The sequence below is a fragment of the Cryptomeria japonica genome, chromosome 5, assembly GCF_030272615.1.
Source record: "Cryptomeria japonica chromosome 5, Sugi_1.0, whole genome shotgun sequence".
NCBI classification, from domain to species: Eukaryota; Viridiplantae; Streptophyta; class Pinopsida; order Cupressales; family Cupressaceae; genus Cryptomeria; species Cryptomeria japonica.
Window position 1 is genome coordinate 12,084,648 of NC_081409.1, and position 18,929 is coordinate 12,103,576.

General features: G+C 35.5%; 1 protein-coding gene across 1 annotated transcript in view; it reads left to right on the plus strand.

Annotated features, from left to right (window-relative positions):
* Positions 1–18,177, plus strand: part of LOC131077977 (uncharacterized) — an 88,710-nt gene extending 70,533 nt beyond the window's left edge. The window contains exons 12-13 of the mRNA XM_058015587.2: positions 16,682–16,795; positions 17,291–18,177. Of these exons, the coding sequence (XP_057871570.1) occupies positions 16,682–16,795; positions 17,291–17,356 (180 nt within the window). The 3' untranslated portion in view covers positions 17,357–18,177. The remainder of the gene's footprint in view (positions 1–16,681; positions 16,796–17,290) is intronic.
* The last annotated feature ends 752 nt before the right edge of the window (positions 18,178–18,929 follow it).

An 18,929-nucleotide genomic window follows, 5' to 3' on the forward strand; every position in this document is an offset into this window, starting at 1 on the left:
TTGGCACACGTATGGCAGAATAATGTGGTTTTAATATTGTCTATATATAAGCATGTTCCCCCATCGATACATATACATGTCACTTCTAAATCTGAAACAACAGTCTATGTAAACACTATAGTATTCTGAATCATTTTCTCAATCTGAAATAATATTCTGTATAATAATCTGAGAATGTATATAGTGGTATATAGATATAATTTATGATGTTCACTGAGGGGACGATATGTGCACAATTCTTATATATTGGTGTTTGTGATTCAATGCTGATAACTCTTTCCATAAATTTGTTAATCCTGCACTTATATGTCTAATCCCTGATATTATTAAATATGAATCTACTGAGGGAGAACCGCTGCAAGGCACCCTCATCTACTGAGGGAGAACTGCTGTTCAGGCACCCTCATCAAATGGCTTGTTTAGGGAGAACCGTTACTAAGGCACCCTAACAAGATGAATAGAAACTCTCGTAGTTAACTTAGAACTTTCTGATTCTTACAATAGTTAACTCAGAACTTTCTGATTCTTACATTACAGTAATGTTGCATAATAGTCCTAAATCTCATTGTAACACCCCTTAATTTGTAAATGTTATTCGATTTTCAATTCAAGATGTAAGTTATATTCAAGGTTATTTTTCTTCTTTCAGGTATATGTTATTTCTTAATATTATAGATCTGATTATTATCTGATATGATGCAGATGGAGAAGGAGCATTTATCAATTTCGATGTCCTTCTCATAATCACCGATTGATATATATATGTCAGCAAGGAGGATCAAGCAATACCTTGACCGGTCATGTTTATTAGACATGACCAATCAAGATATTACTTGATCGCACCTCTTCAATCATAATCGCATTTATCTTCTACCAATCGGTATATATAAAACTTAACAAGTTAACCGATACTAATCGGTATGTATATCATTAACAAGTTAACCGATACTAATCGGTATGTATGCAGTCATTTACTAAACCCGATAATAAGCGGTATTTATATATTTAACATGTTTGACTGATACTAATCGGTGTGCATACGATTAACAAGGTAAACAGATACCAATCGATATTCTGTGCTTTATGATTTACAACCGATAATTATCGGTAGTTAGACATTGGTTAAGAATCCGATGTTGATCGGAATCTGCAAGCAAGGTTGTATATATATATAAGTCGAAGAATAATCATCAAATGAAGGAATGATAACTGAAGTCTTTATCATTGTCTATCGATAAGATAGATGATTGAATGAGAGACTTCATTTATCTCTCATTCAATCATTTATCTTATTGAGGCTATCATGCATCAACACTCCCTCTTAGCTAGGTAAGATAAATGAAAGACAACATAACTGGCATCACATTTCTAATGATGGTCAGTATTCCTTACGTAATCTGACTCTCTAGAAGATCATATCACCTAAACATGTGACATGAAGTATCATCAATCATCTGATATAGGAAATCACATCACCTAAGCACATGACATGAAGTATTACCTAAACATATGATACAAACGTTCATCACATCAACTTGTGATGACAAGATATCACCTAAGCACGTGATATCAGTATTGCCTAAACACGCAATACTTTAGGAATAAGTATAGAAAAATAGTTAAATTTTCTACTTATTCAAGTTGTGGTATGTGCACTAACATTTTATTCAAATGTTTTACCACAACACAATCATGGCACATCCATGTCATACCAGAGATCCAACATGATAACTGGTTTGAACATCATAAGATCCTCACCTCATATTGTCTACATACATGTGTTCATTATCTGAGAGATCATCACTTCTTAGACATGAACACAGGGGATTTAAATCCATAAAAGTCCTAACATGACAAAGAAGTTTACACATAAAACATCTTAATAAGCATAGGAGTACAAAGAAAATTACATTTCAATCATACCAAGACCTTTTCTGAAGTGCTCAATTTTCACCCTTGAAAGTGGTTTGGTAAGAATATCTGCTGTCTGATCTCTTGTACAAATGTATTCCAATTGGATCACATTCCTATCTACCACGTCTCGTACATAATGATATGGAATCTCAATATGTTTGGATTTGTCATGAAACATCGGATTCATCATGAAACATCGGATTCATTGAAAGTTCTATACAATTTTGGTTGTCGCAATGAATAACTGTAGGCTTCATTGGTTCACCGAATAACCCCACAAACAGCTTCCTAAGCCATATTGCCTCTCGAGCAGCTATGGAGGCTGCAATGTATTCGGCCTCAGTGGAACTCTATGCTACTGATGATTGTTTCCTGCTGATCTAGGATATCATGGCTGAACCTAAACTGAAACAGCACCCTGAGGTGCTTTTCTTGTCAGTTACACTTCCAACCCAATATGAATCTGTGAATCCGTGTAGATCTAGTTCAACTCTCTCATATTTGAGACCAAGTTTTAGGGTGCCTTGTAAATATCTCATTATATGTTTTACTGCTACCAGGTGTATCCTTTGGTTCACACATAAACTGACTTAGGGCATTAACTATATAACAGATATTTGGTCTCGTATTTACAAGATACATCAGGGACCCAATCATTTGCCTATATAGAGTAGGATCTAAGGGTTGTGATTCTGTTGTTGCTTCCTTAAGTTTATGAAGGTTTGTTTCCATTGGAGAGGTCATGGGTCTGTAGTTTAGCATTCCAAATCTCTTCAAAATGTCCAAGGTATATTTACCTTGGTTTAGTATAATGCCATCAGAATTCTGCCATACTTCCAAACCTAGGAAGTAATGAAGGAGTCCCAGGTCCTTCATATCAAATTCTTTAGCAAGGTCTTTCTTACACTGATCTATGAGGTGATCTTTTCTTGTGATTAAGAAATCATCAACATATAAAATCAATATTAGCATATCACCTTTGTTTTGCTTATAATAGAGATTAGGATTTGTATTATTCTTGGAGAAGCCTAGTTTTGAGAGATAAGTATCAATTCTTTCATACCAGGCCCTGGGAGCCTGTTTAAGCCCATAGAGAGCTTTCTTGAGTCTACACACATGAGACTCTGCATCATGAATCTCAAACCCTTCAGGTTGCTCTAGGTATACTTCTTCTGAGATCTCACCATTAAGGAATGTTGTCTTAACATCCATCTGATGAACTTTCCATCCCTTTGATGCTGCAATGGCTAAGACCACTCTTACTGAGGTGTATCTGGCTACAGGTGCAAATGTTTCTTCATAATCAATTCCTTCCTTTTGAGAGTACCCTCTGGCTACAAATCTAGCCTTGTGTTTCTCAATGCTGCCATCTGTAGCGTGTTTGATTTTGAAGAGCCATTTGGAGGTGACAACAGATTTCCTAGCTGGCCTAGGGACAATCTCCCAAACATCATTTTTCATAATAGATTGGTATTCCTCAGACATGGCATTCTTCCATACTTGATGTTTAAGTGCATTTGATACATTAGTAGGTTCTGCTTTTGAGAGATCATTCATGAGAGCGACGTAGTTGGTGAGTTTGTTAGGCCTTTTACTTTCTCTGAAGGTTCCTGAAGGAGCAGCATACTTCTGAGCTTCTTCTACAGTTTTGGTGGCCCATAGTGGTCTTTTCTTGAAATTCTCTCTAGGTGGGTTTTGTGTTTCACCTACATTTTCTTCAAGACTCTCCCTCTGAAGCTCAGGAGCAGAGTCTTCCTCTATTCTAGGGGTGGGGATATAGACTTCAGGTTCTATTGAGCTTTGAGTTCTTTTGAAGGCTAAGTCTTCTTCAAAGATTACATCCCTACTCAGTTCAATATTCCTCTAACTAGATATATAGATTCTGTAGGCCTTGAAGGTTTTACTATATCCTACAAGTATTCCCCTTTTTCCAGAAGGCTCTAATTTTAATCTTTTCTCCTTAGGTACATGAATATAGACAGGACACCCAAATATTCTAAGGTGGCTGATATCTGGCTTTGTTTTAGTAAAGACTTCCTCAGGGGTTTTAGCTTAAAGATGGGAGTGAGGACATCTATTTTGTCTAAGTTACCGGTTCGGGTTCGGATTCGTGGATTCGGCAATTTTTTTTTCTTGGGTACGGGTACGGGTTCGTCTGTACATATATACATATATTAATTATAAATTTATATATATACACATATTATATATATCTTCAATATATACAATCCATACAAAAATAAAATATACAATGTGACTTTCCATACATAAATGATAAATGATAAATGATAAATCCATAATTGCCAATGCCAATAAATATCCATATATCGCAAATGTTATCAGTAAACTAATAACTAAAGTCTAATATCATATTCATAATTTGCAAAAAAGATAATATTCAAGTTTCAAGTTTCAACTGATTCAAGTTTCAAAATGTGAATATGTCATGACACAATAAAAATTCAAATTACAAGCCATCTTTGGGATTTAAATTCCATATTCATCTTCATCCAAACCATCCAACCCAAGCCCAAGGTCATCAAGTGGTTCAAATCCAGCATCAATTGAACCACTATTGAATAGAATGTCACACCCACTAGCTAAGTCTCTCTCAAGTTCCATAGCTGCCTTGTCTATAGAGACTTGGGCAAGTTGTGCAACTGTAGCATCTAAATCAGCACACTCAGGGGCTAGATCCCAATTCCTTGTTGCACCCACATTATATTCAAGGTCCTTATGTGACAACAAACGAAGGTTGGAGTGTACGTAGACCAAATCCTCAGCTCTCTTTGCACCCAAACGATTACGTTTGACTGAGTGGATGAAGGAGTATGTACTCCAATTCTGCTCAGCTGAAGAAGAACTTGCAACCTGTTAAAAGTTAAAATATTATTAGAAATTTATAAATTATAAAATAAAAATATGATAGCATCAAATGGAATTGGAAAACTATAAAAAATAAAAAGATACATACTTGGGAGAGAAGTATAACTGCAAGAGGCTGCAAGTAAACGAAGCCTTGACCATGTACATGCCACCACTCATTAGCATCCATCCCATATCTAGCATTGAGAGCTACAACATCATGATTTTTTGTGGATACAAATTGGCCAAACTCCTTCATGACAACATTTCTTGTCTCCTCATCTTGATATATCTTTTTAAAGGCAACTCTATAGCCAGAAGCAACCTCAGCATCTCTATATGGTGGTACCCTCCTTGGTGTTGCAAGCATCTCTACACTATAAAATTTTGGTGTCAAAGCAAATGCTAAGAGATGTAAGGGATTGGTCATCTTGTTCCAACAGTCAACAATAATATTCTGCACAACTTTGAAAAATGTTTCCGTTGGGTCATTTACTTTTCTTTTTATTACTTCTCTTATTTTCTCCACCATGCAATCCACGCCATCATAAATCTCACCCAAACATGGGCGATCAGTATCAGCACACCTAATCATGCTCATGATGGGCTCAGTGAAATTCAAAACATATTCCACATTATCCCACCATTTCTCATCAAGGATTAATGCTCTTACTTTTAGAGCTCTTTCTGTATGGGTCTGCTTCCATACACTCCAGAATCCGTTGATGACCATAGAACTCAAGGCCTCTCACACCTTTACAAGTCGTCTTAAGACAAGTGTGTGAGATACAAATCGTATTTCAGCTACCTAACATGACATAAAAAAATACACAACATATATCAATTATAAAAAATAAAAAAATAAAATAAAAAATTTAAATTTATAATTACCTTCAACAACTCCAACTTGGAGAAGGTCCTAAAAATGGCTTGTGACATATGATGATTAGTCACAAACATTTGAATCTCCTCGCCCTCCTCGTACAGTTTTTTCACCCAATCAATTTGTGTGCCAATCTTTTGCATGATTAAATTGAGTGAGTGGACTGCACATTGTGTCCAAAAGATGTGACCGTATGTAGCCTCCACTATAGTCCCTGCTGCCCTACAATTTTTAGCATTGTCCGTTATGACTTGGACAACATTTCTAGGCCCCACCATGTCAATGCATTCTATGAGGATATTGGCAATGAAACTTGCATCTTTCACTTGCCCCTCACAATCCACCGCTTTCAAAAACATTGCCCCTTTAGGGCACACTGCTATAACATTGATCAATGGCCTATTTTTACAATCTTTCCCTCCATCAAAAACGATGGTCAAACCAATTTCCGGCCATGCATCTTTGATGACTTTCAACTGTGACTCTACGGATGCTTTCTCCTTTTCCAATAAGGTGGTTCTAACCTTTTCATACCCTGGACAAACATAATCAGAAGGTGTGTTGCAAAGGGTATGTACCATGTCCCAAAAGTAAGGTGATCTAACAAGGTTGAAAGGAAGCCCAATGCCATAAATTCAACGCCCAATGCTCCAATCTGCAATCTCTCTCATTTCATTTTTGAAGGTAGTATCCAATGGGGCTCTTTTCCGTGAAGCCACAACATTTTGATTCTCTAGTGGAGCAACTGGTGGTTTTGGCATGAAAGGATGCGATCCGGCTGGTCTTGTGGAGCCAATACTACTAGAAGGCCTTGTAGTCTTCGAGCTTGACTAGACAAGAGGATGATCAGTCTTTGTTTTGCCACTTCTCCTATCAACTTCCTCTTGTTCTCTAATATATTCCAAAACTAGAGCTTTTGGCAGCCCCTTGCCATCTGATCCCTTACAAAATTTTATTCCACGCCTGGGGATGAAACAAAGGTGGCCTTTCACTCGATAGTATGAGCTGGTATACTTAGTGCCACAATGGTTACACTTCCAAACAAAACCCCCACCACCAGACACTTGCTTGATCATTGTTGTATAATGCCAAAGTGGTGAATCTTGATCAATTGATAAAATTTCGGCATTATAACCCCATACTATGCATACAAAGTGTAAAAAAATATACAAAACTTATTTAAATTTTTTTAAAAAAACTTTTAAAAAAAATTAAATTTTTTGAAAAAAACTAAAAAAAATTCTTGAAAACTTGTAAAAAATTCAGATTCACTCACCTTTGATGGCTAAATCTTCCTTCTCCAGTGATTCCTATGCCTTTTATGCTTGTCTCACATCTTCATAGTCTACCTTTGAAGAAAAATGCAAAAACTAAGAAACCCGGCTTTAGAGAAAAAATCTTCAAAAATGCAAATAGAATGAGTTGAATGAATGTTTTGATGCATGAAATGCATCATAAAGGGGCGAATTAGGGTTTAATTATTAATTAACTATTTTTTAAAGTACTTTTTTTATTGGTTTTTATTGTTTTTTGCCCTGTGGGCCAGGTTTTTGGGAACCCACGGGCCTGGGTTCACTCGGGTCCTCCTGGGTTCGACCTGGGTTCCACCCGGGTCCTTCCTAGGTGGTCGGGTTCCCTGTGGGTCCTGCTCCTTCCCAGGTGGTCGGGTTCCTTGTGGGTCCTGCGACCCACAGGGAACCCGACCACTTGGGAAGGACCCGGGTGGAACCCAGGTCGAACTCGGGCCAGACTAGGACCGGGCATGAACCAGGACCCGGACCCAAGCCAATACCCAAAGAATCGGTAACTTAGTATTTTGTATATATACAACAGTGCTTGTTGCTTCTGCCCAAAGATTGGTATTTAGATTCTGATCAAGAATCATGGCTTTGGCAGCGTCTACAATTGTCCTATTTTTCCTCTTAGCTACCCCATTTTGTTGAGGGTTATAGGGTATAGTAAGCTCCCTCTTAATCCCAACATTTTTACAAAAATCTTTAAACAAATCTGAGGTGTATTCCCCCCCATTGTCAGTTCTTAAGGTTTTGATTTTATTTCCTGAGTAGTTTTCTGTTAGTGATTTAAATTCCTTAAACCTATTAAAGATCTCTTCTGATTCTTTACATTTCAAAAAGTAGATCCAAGTTTTCCTAGAGTAGTCTTCAACAAATATTACATAATACAAAAATCCCCCTAAGGAAGGTACGAACATAGGTCCACATACATCAAAATGAACTAACTCGAGAACTTTGCTTGTTTTCCTAGTACTATTTTGAAAGACACTTTTAGCATTTTTACCTAAGGTACATCCCTTGCATGCCCCTGAATGATATTGCTTTAACTTAGGTAGGCGTGTGACAAGGTTTCCCATTGATGATAAAGCTCTAAAATTTAGGTGACCTAGTCTTCTATGCCAAACTTCATTAGCATCTGTAGTTTCATGGATTAGGGCTAGGTTAAGCTTTGTGCACAACTCATACAAGTAGCCTTGTCTTTGACCAATGGTTTTAGCTTTCTTGATAGATGAATTCTTTGGCCAAGCCAACACCCTGTTGTCCATGAAGGTCACTCTGTACCCATTATCCTCTAGTGCTGATATGGAGACTAGGTTTCTCTTGATGCCTGGGACATATAGTACTCCTTTAAGCAATGATACACCCGACTTTAGTTTGATGGTGCAGGTTCCAACTCCTCTGACTGGATGTGTGGAGTCATCTCCGATAGTCACTTCCTCATCATTCTCCTCTATCATGGAGTCTAGCACTTCTCTAAACTCTGTAATGTGTCTGGATGAGCCACTGTCGATCACCCAGGAGTTAACCTTGTTTGATGCTTGGTTTGTAAGTGTTGAGTAGAGTACATACTTCTCGGAGTCATCTTCCCTTTTAGATTTTCCTGCTTTGGCAAATGTGGCTTGTTGTTTGGCTTTTTTTGGACATTTGGCAACATAGTGTCCGAATTTGTCACATCTGTAACATACTAACATTGAATCTGTGAAAGATCCTTCTTGAAGGTGTTCTTGCCATGATGACCTTTCCTCTTCCTAAATTGTTTCTGCTTGCTTTTCTTGTTGGAGTTTGTATTTAGGACTTAAATATCTTCATCTATATTTTTTTTGTTCGATCCCTTTCTTATTTAACCTTGATTCTTCTTGGAGACAATCTGCCTTTAGCCTATCAAACTTTGGAAATTTATCCCTTGCACTGATGCCTTGGATGAATGTTTCCCATATACTAGGCAACCCATCTAGAGCAATGAGTGTTAATTCTTTGCTTTGGATCTCATATCCAAGTGTTGCTAGTTCATCCCTTAGGGCTGATATCTGCATGAAGTAGGCATTGACTGAATCCCCTTTGATCATAGCTATTTGATTTATTTCTCTCTTTAAAGCCAAGGTTCTACTAGTGTTGGATATCTCAAATGCATCTTTAAGTGCTTTGAACATGTTGTAGGCCGTTTCATGTTTCCTTATGATGGGCATAATATTATTTCTCACCCCATCAACTATGATTTTGATGGCCTCTTCATTTCCCTCTATCCAAGTTGTTTTGTCAGGTTCAGTCTCAGGTTCTGTAGTTTCAGTTTTTACAAATGATTCGACTTTATTTTCTTTTAGAATCATCCGAATTTTGAACTTCCATGTTGAGAAGTCATCACCTCTTCCGAGTCTATCTTCGAATCTGATAGCACTAGACATTAGAAGAAATGTGATGTTGAATATATGCTTGTCTTGAATTTTCCACAAAATTGAATAGCCTCAGGTTTGATTTAACCTGGCTTTGATACCATGTAAATGTTATTCGATTTTCAATTCAAGATGTAAGTTATATTCAAGGTTATTTTTCTTCTTTCAAGTATATGTTATTTCTTAATATTATAGATCTGATTATTATCTGATATGATGCAGATGGAGAAGGAGCATTTATCAATTTCGATGTCCTTCTCATAATCACCGATTGATATATATATATATATATATATATATATATATATATATATATATATATATATATATATATATATATATATATATATATATATATATATATATATATATATATATATATATGTCAGCAAGGAGGATCAAGCAATACCACCGATCAAGATATTACTTGATTCCTCTTCAATCATAATCACATTTATCTTCTACCAATCGGTATATATAAAACTTAACAAGTTACCCGATACTAACCGGCGTGTATATCATTAGCAAGTTAACCGATACTAATCGGTATGTATATCATTAACAAGTTAATCGATACTAATCGGTATGTATGCAGTCATTTACTAAACCCGATAACAAGCGGTGTTTATATAGTTAACATGTTTGACCGATACTAATCGGTGTGCATATGATTAACAAGGTAAACTGATACCAATCGGTATTCTGTGCTTTATGATTTACAACCGATAATTATCGGTAGTTAGACATTGGTTAAGAATCCGATGTTGATCGGAATCTGCAAGCAAGGTTGTATATATATATAAGTCGAAGAATAATCATCAAATGAAGGAATGATAATTGAAGTCTTTATCATAGTCTATCGATAAAATAGATGATTGAATGAGAGACTTCATTTATCTCTCTTTCAATCATTTATCTTACCGAGGCTATCATGCATCAACATAATTTACAGTCTCTTTAATCTGCAAATCAATGTTTGTTTCTTGTTCTATCTAAACTTAATTTTATACTCCATAACTGATCTTTTAGTGATAGTCATACATATGTTGTAATTAGAATGTTGTTCTCTAACATGTGTTGCAGGCTGTTCATATCAAGAAAACCAGAAGATTCTCTCCCTAAAACCTACTTGACATTTGATGAGGTATAACCTAGGGCAGAATAATGGAAGATTAGGAAGAGGGACATTACATGTCCCCCATATCTACCATCTAATTTCTTTTCATCGTCCTTACTTTTCTCCTCCTAGTCTCCATCTCTACATCCTACTTGTCTTAATCTTCTTCCAAACTTCTTACATCTTTCTCAATCATATTGAATTATTTATTTTATTTTTTCCATCATATTTATGAATATTAACCTCCATTCATCCTTCCCATCATTGCTAATAACGTTCTATCTATTTTGAGAGCACAACTGTGTTCTTCCAATCCGGCTGTCATCGTCCAATTCAATCCTAAAAATCAAATCAACATTTCGAATCCAAAATCTATCCAAGCATCGTTACATCTTTCAAATCCAATCATCCAATCAATCAATCAATTTAATTGATCTAATCAGTACAACCAATCAGCTCTTAACCTTTGATGCTTGGGACATTGATTATCAATGTCGATACTTGCTATTTTCAGTACAACCAATCAGCTCTTAACCTTTGATGCTTGGGACATTGATTATCAATGTTGATACTTGCTATTTCCATAACTGCTTTTTTTGAAACGATATTGCTTCTTCTAATTGCAACTCCATTTTAAAGGGGGGCAAAATGTAGACACTGAAATCAGATATACACTAGTTTCCATAATAACATCTCATGTTAACATTTAACTCACATACCATCTCTTAATCCATTAAAATAATTAATACCATTCTAAGTCTATTAATTTACACAACTAAATTCATTAATTAAAATTTATGTTTTAATTAATTTAATTTGAATTCAAATCAAAATTAGCCAAATTAAATTAATTTAAATAATAAATCACACCTCATGAGTTAATTAACTAAATAATCAATTAGGTTAACTCACCAATCAAAATAATTAACCTAATAGTCAATTTAGTTAACTCACCATCGACAAGCCAAATTAATTTGGCAAAATCAAAATAAAAAATTAATTAAAAAATCAAATAATTACCAACTCACCAATTAAACTGTTTTTTTAAAAATAATTCTCCCTTTAACTCCAAAGTTTGTGTCCTTGTGTAATTGTTTTTAATACTCCAAAAACCTATCCATATGCAAACTTTCCAAAATATTTTTTTATCTCCAAATTTTAGAGTAAACTGAGATTTATTTCAAAAACAAACGTGCCTGATAGTTTAACACTCCAATGACCTTCAAAAGGTGGCCTTCATGCAACTAGTAGTACATAGACTTCCTGAGATGAAGAATTTTATACCCTATCAAACAGCATCTTGCTATTCTTCATGCTCATTTTCTGATGCCAACACCTTTGCTCTGAAATTGTAGATGAAATTTTCATGCAATTTCCACACAACTTTGGATCAGCCTTTGATTATACGTGAGTTTCTTCACAAGATTGTCTCCTTTTGTTGAAATCTTACCATCCTGCTCATATTGCAGCATTTAAGAGCGTGAATTTAAATTGGCAGTTTGCATAGGAAGATTTGCTTCCCTAGATTTGACTCTGAACTATGATTCACGGAAATTTATCTGCCTCTCACATGCTTCTTCACAGACAGCCTCTTCCATAGACACAAGGATTAATATTGCTGTAATCCTATATATGACATGAGGATTAATACACACACAAAATGAGTGGTTGAAAGAACTATTCAATCAACACTTGAGCAACCAATCAACCAGTATCTATGTTAATGATAATAATGCGATTATTATTAACATTAAAATATTAATGATGTAATATCAAAATAATATATGATTAAAATATCCCATCAGATAGTGGCAACAATCATCCATGATATCTCAGAACAGCAATTCCCCATCTTAATAACAATGTTTTATATCAATCATTATGATCAGTAATATTTCCTATAATGTTATGACAGCAGTAATGAAAACCAAGTGTTGAACCATATTCTTGTATCGCAATCTTTTGCTTTTATCGAATTCTTGGAAGCTGTCCTTATTTTACTAATTTCATTCTTTAGTCATTTGTTGAATAAAGGTTTGAGTGTTTATTTCTTGCTACATATGGCTTCTCATTGCTTTTAGTATATTCTAATCGAGTATACTCCGAAACCTAATAGGTTATTCAAAGCAGAGGCCAAGACAACTGTGTGATAGAAAAATCAACATAGAGACACTGCACTAATGGGTGTCCCAAATCGAATCATATTTCTGTTTGTACCAGCTATCTACACAACCATGAATCTTCTTTGCAAGGTTCAAACTTGCAGTGCATGGTCTTATTTGGTATGAGAGCTATGCATATTCTTTAGAGATTTGAAAACTACAACCAGTGTTGAAGTGGGAAGATTTCAAGTTAGCGTTGGAGAAACAATTTTATTCTCGTTGCCATGAAAAAAACTGGGTGATGCAGTAGCATCATTTTGGAGTAGGATTAAGGGCAAAGTGTATGGGTTTATACCAACAAATTTTGAGATTACAACTTGAGAAGGATATAATGGAGCATGAGGTGATGATTAAATACATGGGAGCTCTACTGGACCATCTACAATGGGCAGTCCTCATGGCTAAACTCAAGAATATTGATGAGCCAAGCACATTACCAAAACGGTGTTCCTTTTTCTTCCAGCAAAGGTAATGAACAATAGCATGGTAGTAAGAAGAATTCAGAGAGCAAAAAATAAAGAGTTGTACTTCTGTGTCAAAGTCCAAGGACAAAAGTAAGAGCAAGTTTCATTGCTCTCATTGTCAGAAGGATGGTCACATGGGGAGAAATGTTGGAAATTTCATCTTGAGTTGATGCCTTCTTGGTAGGAGGAAGAAGAAAGGTAACAATGTTATCATCATGGAGAGATAATAAATTTGTGGGTAATTCTAGATTAAGGGGGGCATATATCTTGTTCCATGCTCAAGAAGGGCAGTTTGAAAAAAAGTGGAAGCTCTTGTCATGAAGAGGAGATTACCTAGTCAGTTCAAGCAAGTGTGAAAGTGAAAGATAAGAAGTTAACTACTTTATCTGACTCATGTTTGTGGAACTAATAGGTTGTGCCACACCCATGCCTATACACTTTGGGTAGGGTTACAACACTTATATATGAGGGTAAGTAACGTAAATTAGCTTTAGCATCCATCTAGAATATAAGGGTTCATGAAATTCTAATGTAAAGTAGCATTTAGCCTATATTCAAAGTATAAGGATGAAGATGTGATGTAAATTAGCATTTAGCCTATATTTGGAGTATACGGGTGAATTTGTAATGTAAAGAAGCTTTTAGCCTAAATTTGGAAAAAAAGGGTGAAGTTGCATTTGATGTTGTGCCGTTGGATTTTTGTTAGTCCCTAATTTGCATATGAAGGATGCTATCTATTTTAGGTACCAGATTTAATATATTCTCTATTTGAAGGGCAGAATTTTATGTGCAATATGTTGGTAGGCATGGAATTTCCATTTCTAGCACCTCAAATTCAAAGAGATTAATCAGTGCTTTTGGAAGGTTGGATTCTTTAGTGGATGAGGGACTATGTGGAACAGGGGACAGCAGTGGAATTGAGGAAGAGAAAAGTGAGTTGAAAAATATAACCACACAGGTGGGCAATATTTTTCTTTCTAATTTGCTGGTGTGGTCAGTGGAACAGTCAGGAGACAAGATGGTGTCTATGACTAGATCACAATTACTTGACGAAATAGAGTAGGCTTGGATGATACCTAGTCATGTTAAGGATTCTTGAAAGACATGTGGACTGAGTTCTTCAATTCAATTTAAGTGGCGTGCCAAGGCTTTTGGGGACTGTCATGTCCCCTTTCTAGAGTGGACATCGGAGACGGAGGAGTTGGCCTATCATTGGAGTCTCGTAGGCTAGCAGAGGTTGATTGGGACTCATTCAGTGCATATAGTGATTGGATTTTGGCTTTACAGGCAGTTTGGAGCCAGTTTGGAGCAGTTCCTAGATTTTAGGGGGTATCCCTAAATTTTAGGAGGTCGTGACAGTTGCCAGTCGTGAGGTTATTCATGACCTTTTAGATGGTTTCAGTTTCAAAGAGATTGGGCTTGTTTCCTAAATTTTAGGAACATCCCTAGATTTTAGGGATGAGACTACCAGTGAATCCTTGATTTCCGACTTCAGTCACAGACAGGTGACAGGATGATTTTAGGGTTTGTAATGTCAGTTGGGCATTTTGTGGCTATTTGGGTTATATTTTTAATATTTCCTAAGTTAGCGTTTAATAATTAAATAAGGCTAAGTTGTTAGCCATTTTGGAGTAATAAGGGGATTTTTGGTCTCATCTGGATGCGCATCCTATTGTGTGATAGCTCGTTGGAAAGATCTTGAAATTCTTTAAATCTTTCTCTTTGGTCTCAGGGCAATTCAGTGAGCGGATTTCTGTCTATGGGGAAAAAGGTCATTTTCTAGTAACATGACCACTTTAAAATAAGAAATTATAACATTTCCACTAGACCACGCCACTTGGAGACAATTAGGGTTCGATTTGCAATTGAGAGGGGTTATAAGGGGATAGGAGCTTCATTCTATGATTATCTTTTACATATTTTACATCTTGGATTTGAGATTTGGCTCTGGAAGAGCTTTTCAGCATCTGGGACGCCAACCCCAATGCCTTGCCTGTTTGGGACGTAGCCCCCAATACAGTGGTTTGGATTTATTTGCAGCTATTAGCATCTTGGAGATTTAGTACGGTTGTACCTGGCAGCCACTTTTCTTCCCACGTGCAGCACTTGGAGGGTTGGAATCTTGCCGCAGCTTCATTCCTGGTTATGTTACTCTTTCAGCATCCAGGTTGGGATTATTCCTGATTGTAATCTTCCTGAAATTATTGGAAATCTTCATCTGGTCGAATATTTGATTTTATATTCAAAAATCTGCCTTGAATCGAATTTGTCTTGGTTGTATATGAACTTCATTTTCAGTACTTTGTTCATGTACTTGTACTTCATTATTTACTTGTTGAAAAATCTTCAAAATACAAAAAGAATCCAACCCTTCTGCAACTTCTGTCTATTTCTGAAAGAAAATATTAATAAGCAGGAAAAATCAATTTAAAATAATAAAAATTACAGCAGATTAGTAAAAGAGATCCATCAGGGATCTTTCAGGGACCAAAAGCCCTTTGGTTAAAGAGATGTGATCTGAAATTGTGGAACTTTTTTGACATTTGGACCATTAGGGTCATGTCATGAGTATGCAACGTTGTTGTAGGGCCAAAATAGTGGTCAAATGGAGTCAAAAGTGGAATATTTTTGTATATTGTTTTTTCTCTTGAAATTGTATGCAATTTCAAAAAAAGACAGCATCACATTTTGAGTTTTTATGCAAAAGATATGGCTTCAGGAAGGTTGCTGCCGAAGTGCTTTTGTTGTGATTTAATCCATTTAAATGATTGTTGAATCTTTTTGGAAGCTTCTTGAGGTTTTTAATCATCCTAGTGAGCAAGTAACTGTCTTACAAGTGTCCAAATCTCAGTAGCAACAACATAAGTGATTAAACATTGCCAGTTTTATTAAAAACGCCCAAAAGAGTGAATTTTTGCATTCCAAAAATTGTGATATTTGGTTCTCAGTGTTTGATCTTCTTTATTCTAACTGTTGGGAGGCTTAGGGATGTTTTAGATTCTATTTCCATACTCGGGAGAGGGTTAGACGAATGCTGATGGTTTTGAACCATTATAGAAGACTGCATGTTTATGCAAAATTTGTGTGAGCTGGGTAGTGTTTACTGAGTTGTTTTAGAACTCTTATAAGCACTGTTGGAACTTGTTTGGACTAGATTAGTGGTTGTACCTCTGTAATTCCTAATTGCTTAATGCAATGGTGAGTTTTTGTTCCTTAGACTGGAGTTTTTTTTTAACCTGGAATGAATTTTTCTCCAGATTGCATGCGTTTTTCCAGATTTGTACATTTTTGTTTGATTACTTTCTGCATTGCTGATGGGTTAATATCTTTGTTTGATTTATTTGCATATATAGAAGTAGAAGTTAATCCATTATTAATTGGATTCAATGCAGATTGTAGAGTATCTGAGATATTCATATCAAACTAAATCCATTGCTAAAGAGCAGAGTGTGGCATAGCCACTCTGTTTATGGATCATTTGCCAAACAATTTGACTCTGTCAAATCCTCTATGGTTCTCTTCTGTATTTGGGTGTTTGTGGATGTTAAATTGATCATCTCTACTAAAATATTTTCTTATTAACAATTGCAGACCATGCAGTATGTTCTATGCAAAAGTGTGAAAAACAGTCCCCAAACCAATCCCATCATTGCAAGACTTGAAACAAAGTCAGGCCATGGAGCTGGAAGTCCCACATTCAAAAGGGTAAGTTACCTTATCTTCTTTGATGCATTAGCATTGTTTCAATCGTTTCACTTTTCTTGCTGTCTGCTGGGAATCCATTTTAGTCAGTAATTAACCAGGGACAACTTTCTTTATGAAAAGAAAATATAGTTGAGAATAATTTCTAGTATTTCTGATTTTATTGATCTCCTTTAACACAAAATGCTTTGTTTGCTTGTAAGTATCAACTGACACTGCTTTTCTACAGAACCGTACATGTGTTTGAGATGTTAATCTCTTTCCTAACAGCAGAAATACATCGTAGTAGTTAATGAGATTTTTTCAAGTAATTTCATTTGAATACATGAATGAGTGCAAATTCCTGTCTCATTAAAATATTATTTTGTTTTTGTATGTTTATTAGAATTTCACCACTTTTACAGATTGAGATTTTGTATCCTTATTGGAAGCTGTAAATTTAATTCACAGTGATTTTCCACTCCGTTAATAGACACTAAAAGGTTCAACCATTTTCAGATTGAAAGAGCAGCTGACAGATATTCATTCATGGCCAAGATGGTAGGTGCATCATGGATTGACTAGACACTGCTGATGTTGGTGGAAGAATTGTTATCAGCAAATTTGAGATGCTGCTAAACTTCATTCAGCAAGGAGAAGTCAGAGCTCTGCAAAATGTTTTCAATGTGGTATGTAAACTTAGATGGGGTTCATATTCTGCAGGATTTAGAAAGAGTTGTTTTTACTTCACAGTTTGTTCATAAGGGGCTGTGAGAAAAATAGTTCCCTTTTATGAAATAAATGCTTCCTATAAATCCTAAAGGTTTTCAGCAATGTGCATGGGTTTGAGTGGGTGCAAAATCGCAATTTTCAACCATGAAGCCTTATTTTTCTGAGAATTATTTAGATTGGATGGCCTGTAAGAAGCAGCGAAGCTGGAAGCATCTTGTAGGAAATTGAAAGTCCTGGTTTGCTGCCCATTTCCATGTCTGCTACTTGTTGATTTCATTTCTATGTTTTTGAGACATCCTTTTGTAAGAGATTCAGAGAAGCTGGGTGAAAGGGCGTTTTTAAAGCCAAAAATAATAGAACAAGAATTTTAAGTTATAATTCTTAGGCTTAATTACCAAACCTACAACTTAAGTTATGTAGAGGATGGGTCAAGCATGTTATGCTATGCTAATAGTAGCAAGTTTTGACAGAACCAATACCTCGTTTTTTTCTGAGGCCAGAAGCTATTGAACTGAATCTAACAATGTTAGTTCAGCACATTGACTGTGACATCAATCTTCATTTTAGTCAAGTAAACTCCATTTTGAAGCTCCGCATATTTTGAAAAGAATGCATGGACAAACTGAATATTGTTGTGCTAGCACAGATGCATTGAATAAGGATGTTGGCACTAATTCTATTAATGATCACAAATCAGATCTTGTACGAGTATTATATTTTGAAGATACTTAAATTGTCTTCCTATAGTGTAATTCCCCTAGAGTCTCAACAATGGATACTGGAACCTCTGAGATTAAGTGCCATCCTTGGGACATTGAGTGATATTCTTATCTATCAAATTTTCAACTACCATGAATATTGGTCATTGAATTTTCTTTAATATCAAATTTCATTTTATATTTCTGCAATTATGTATAATTTTTTATGTTATATAGCTTTGAGCCCTTTTGAAATCCCAAACGTTGGTAAAATTTTCAGCTTTTTGAACCCATCAAAATTTTTAATGTCTATTACCATGGTTGTGCCTTATTGTTGTAGAATTCTGTGAAGATGTATCAAGTAATCTTATATGGAAGCTTCTTTTGGATAATTATATTACATTAAAAAGGTGAAGATGTATCAATTAATCTAAATATGGAAGCTTCTTTTGGAAAATGATATTACATAAAAAAGGCAATGCAAGAAAATTTAAGAACACATTATTTAACATCAGATTCCATCTCCACCATGATAGTAAGAAAAGTAAAGCTAAATCTAGTCTTTCAGATCACTGTCAAGTCAGACATCAATTTGGTGTATGAGATTCATCTATGATTTTTTCCATTTGCATTATATATTGATCAATGAGATGTGCATGCCTTACCCTTCTCCAGATATTAGATTCCATTTACAAGATGGATTGAACTCATTTACCTTGTTTCCACGG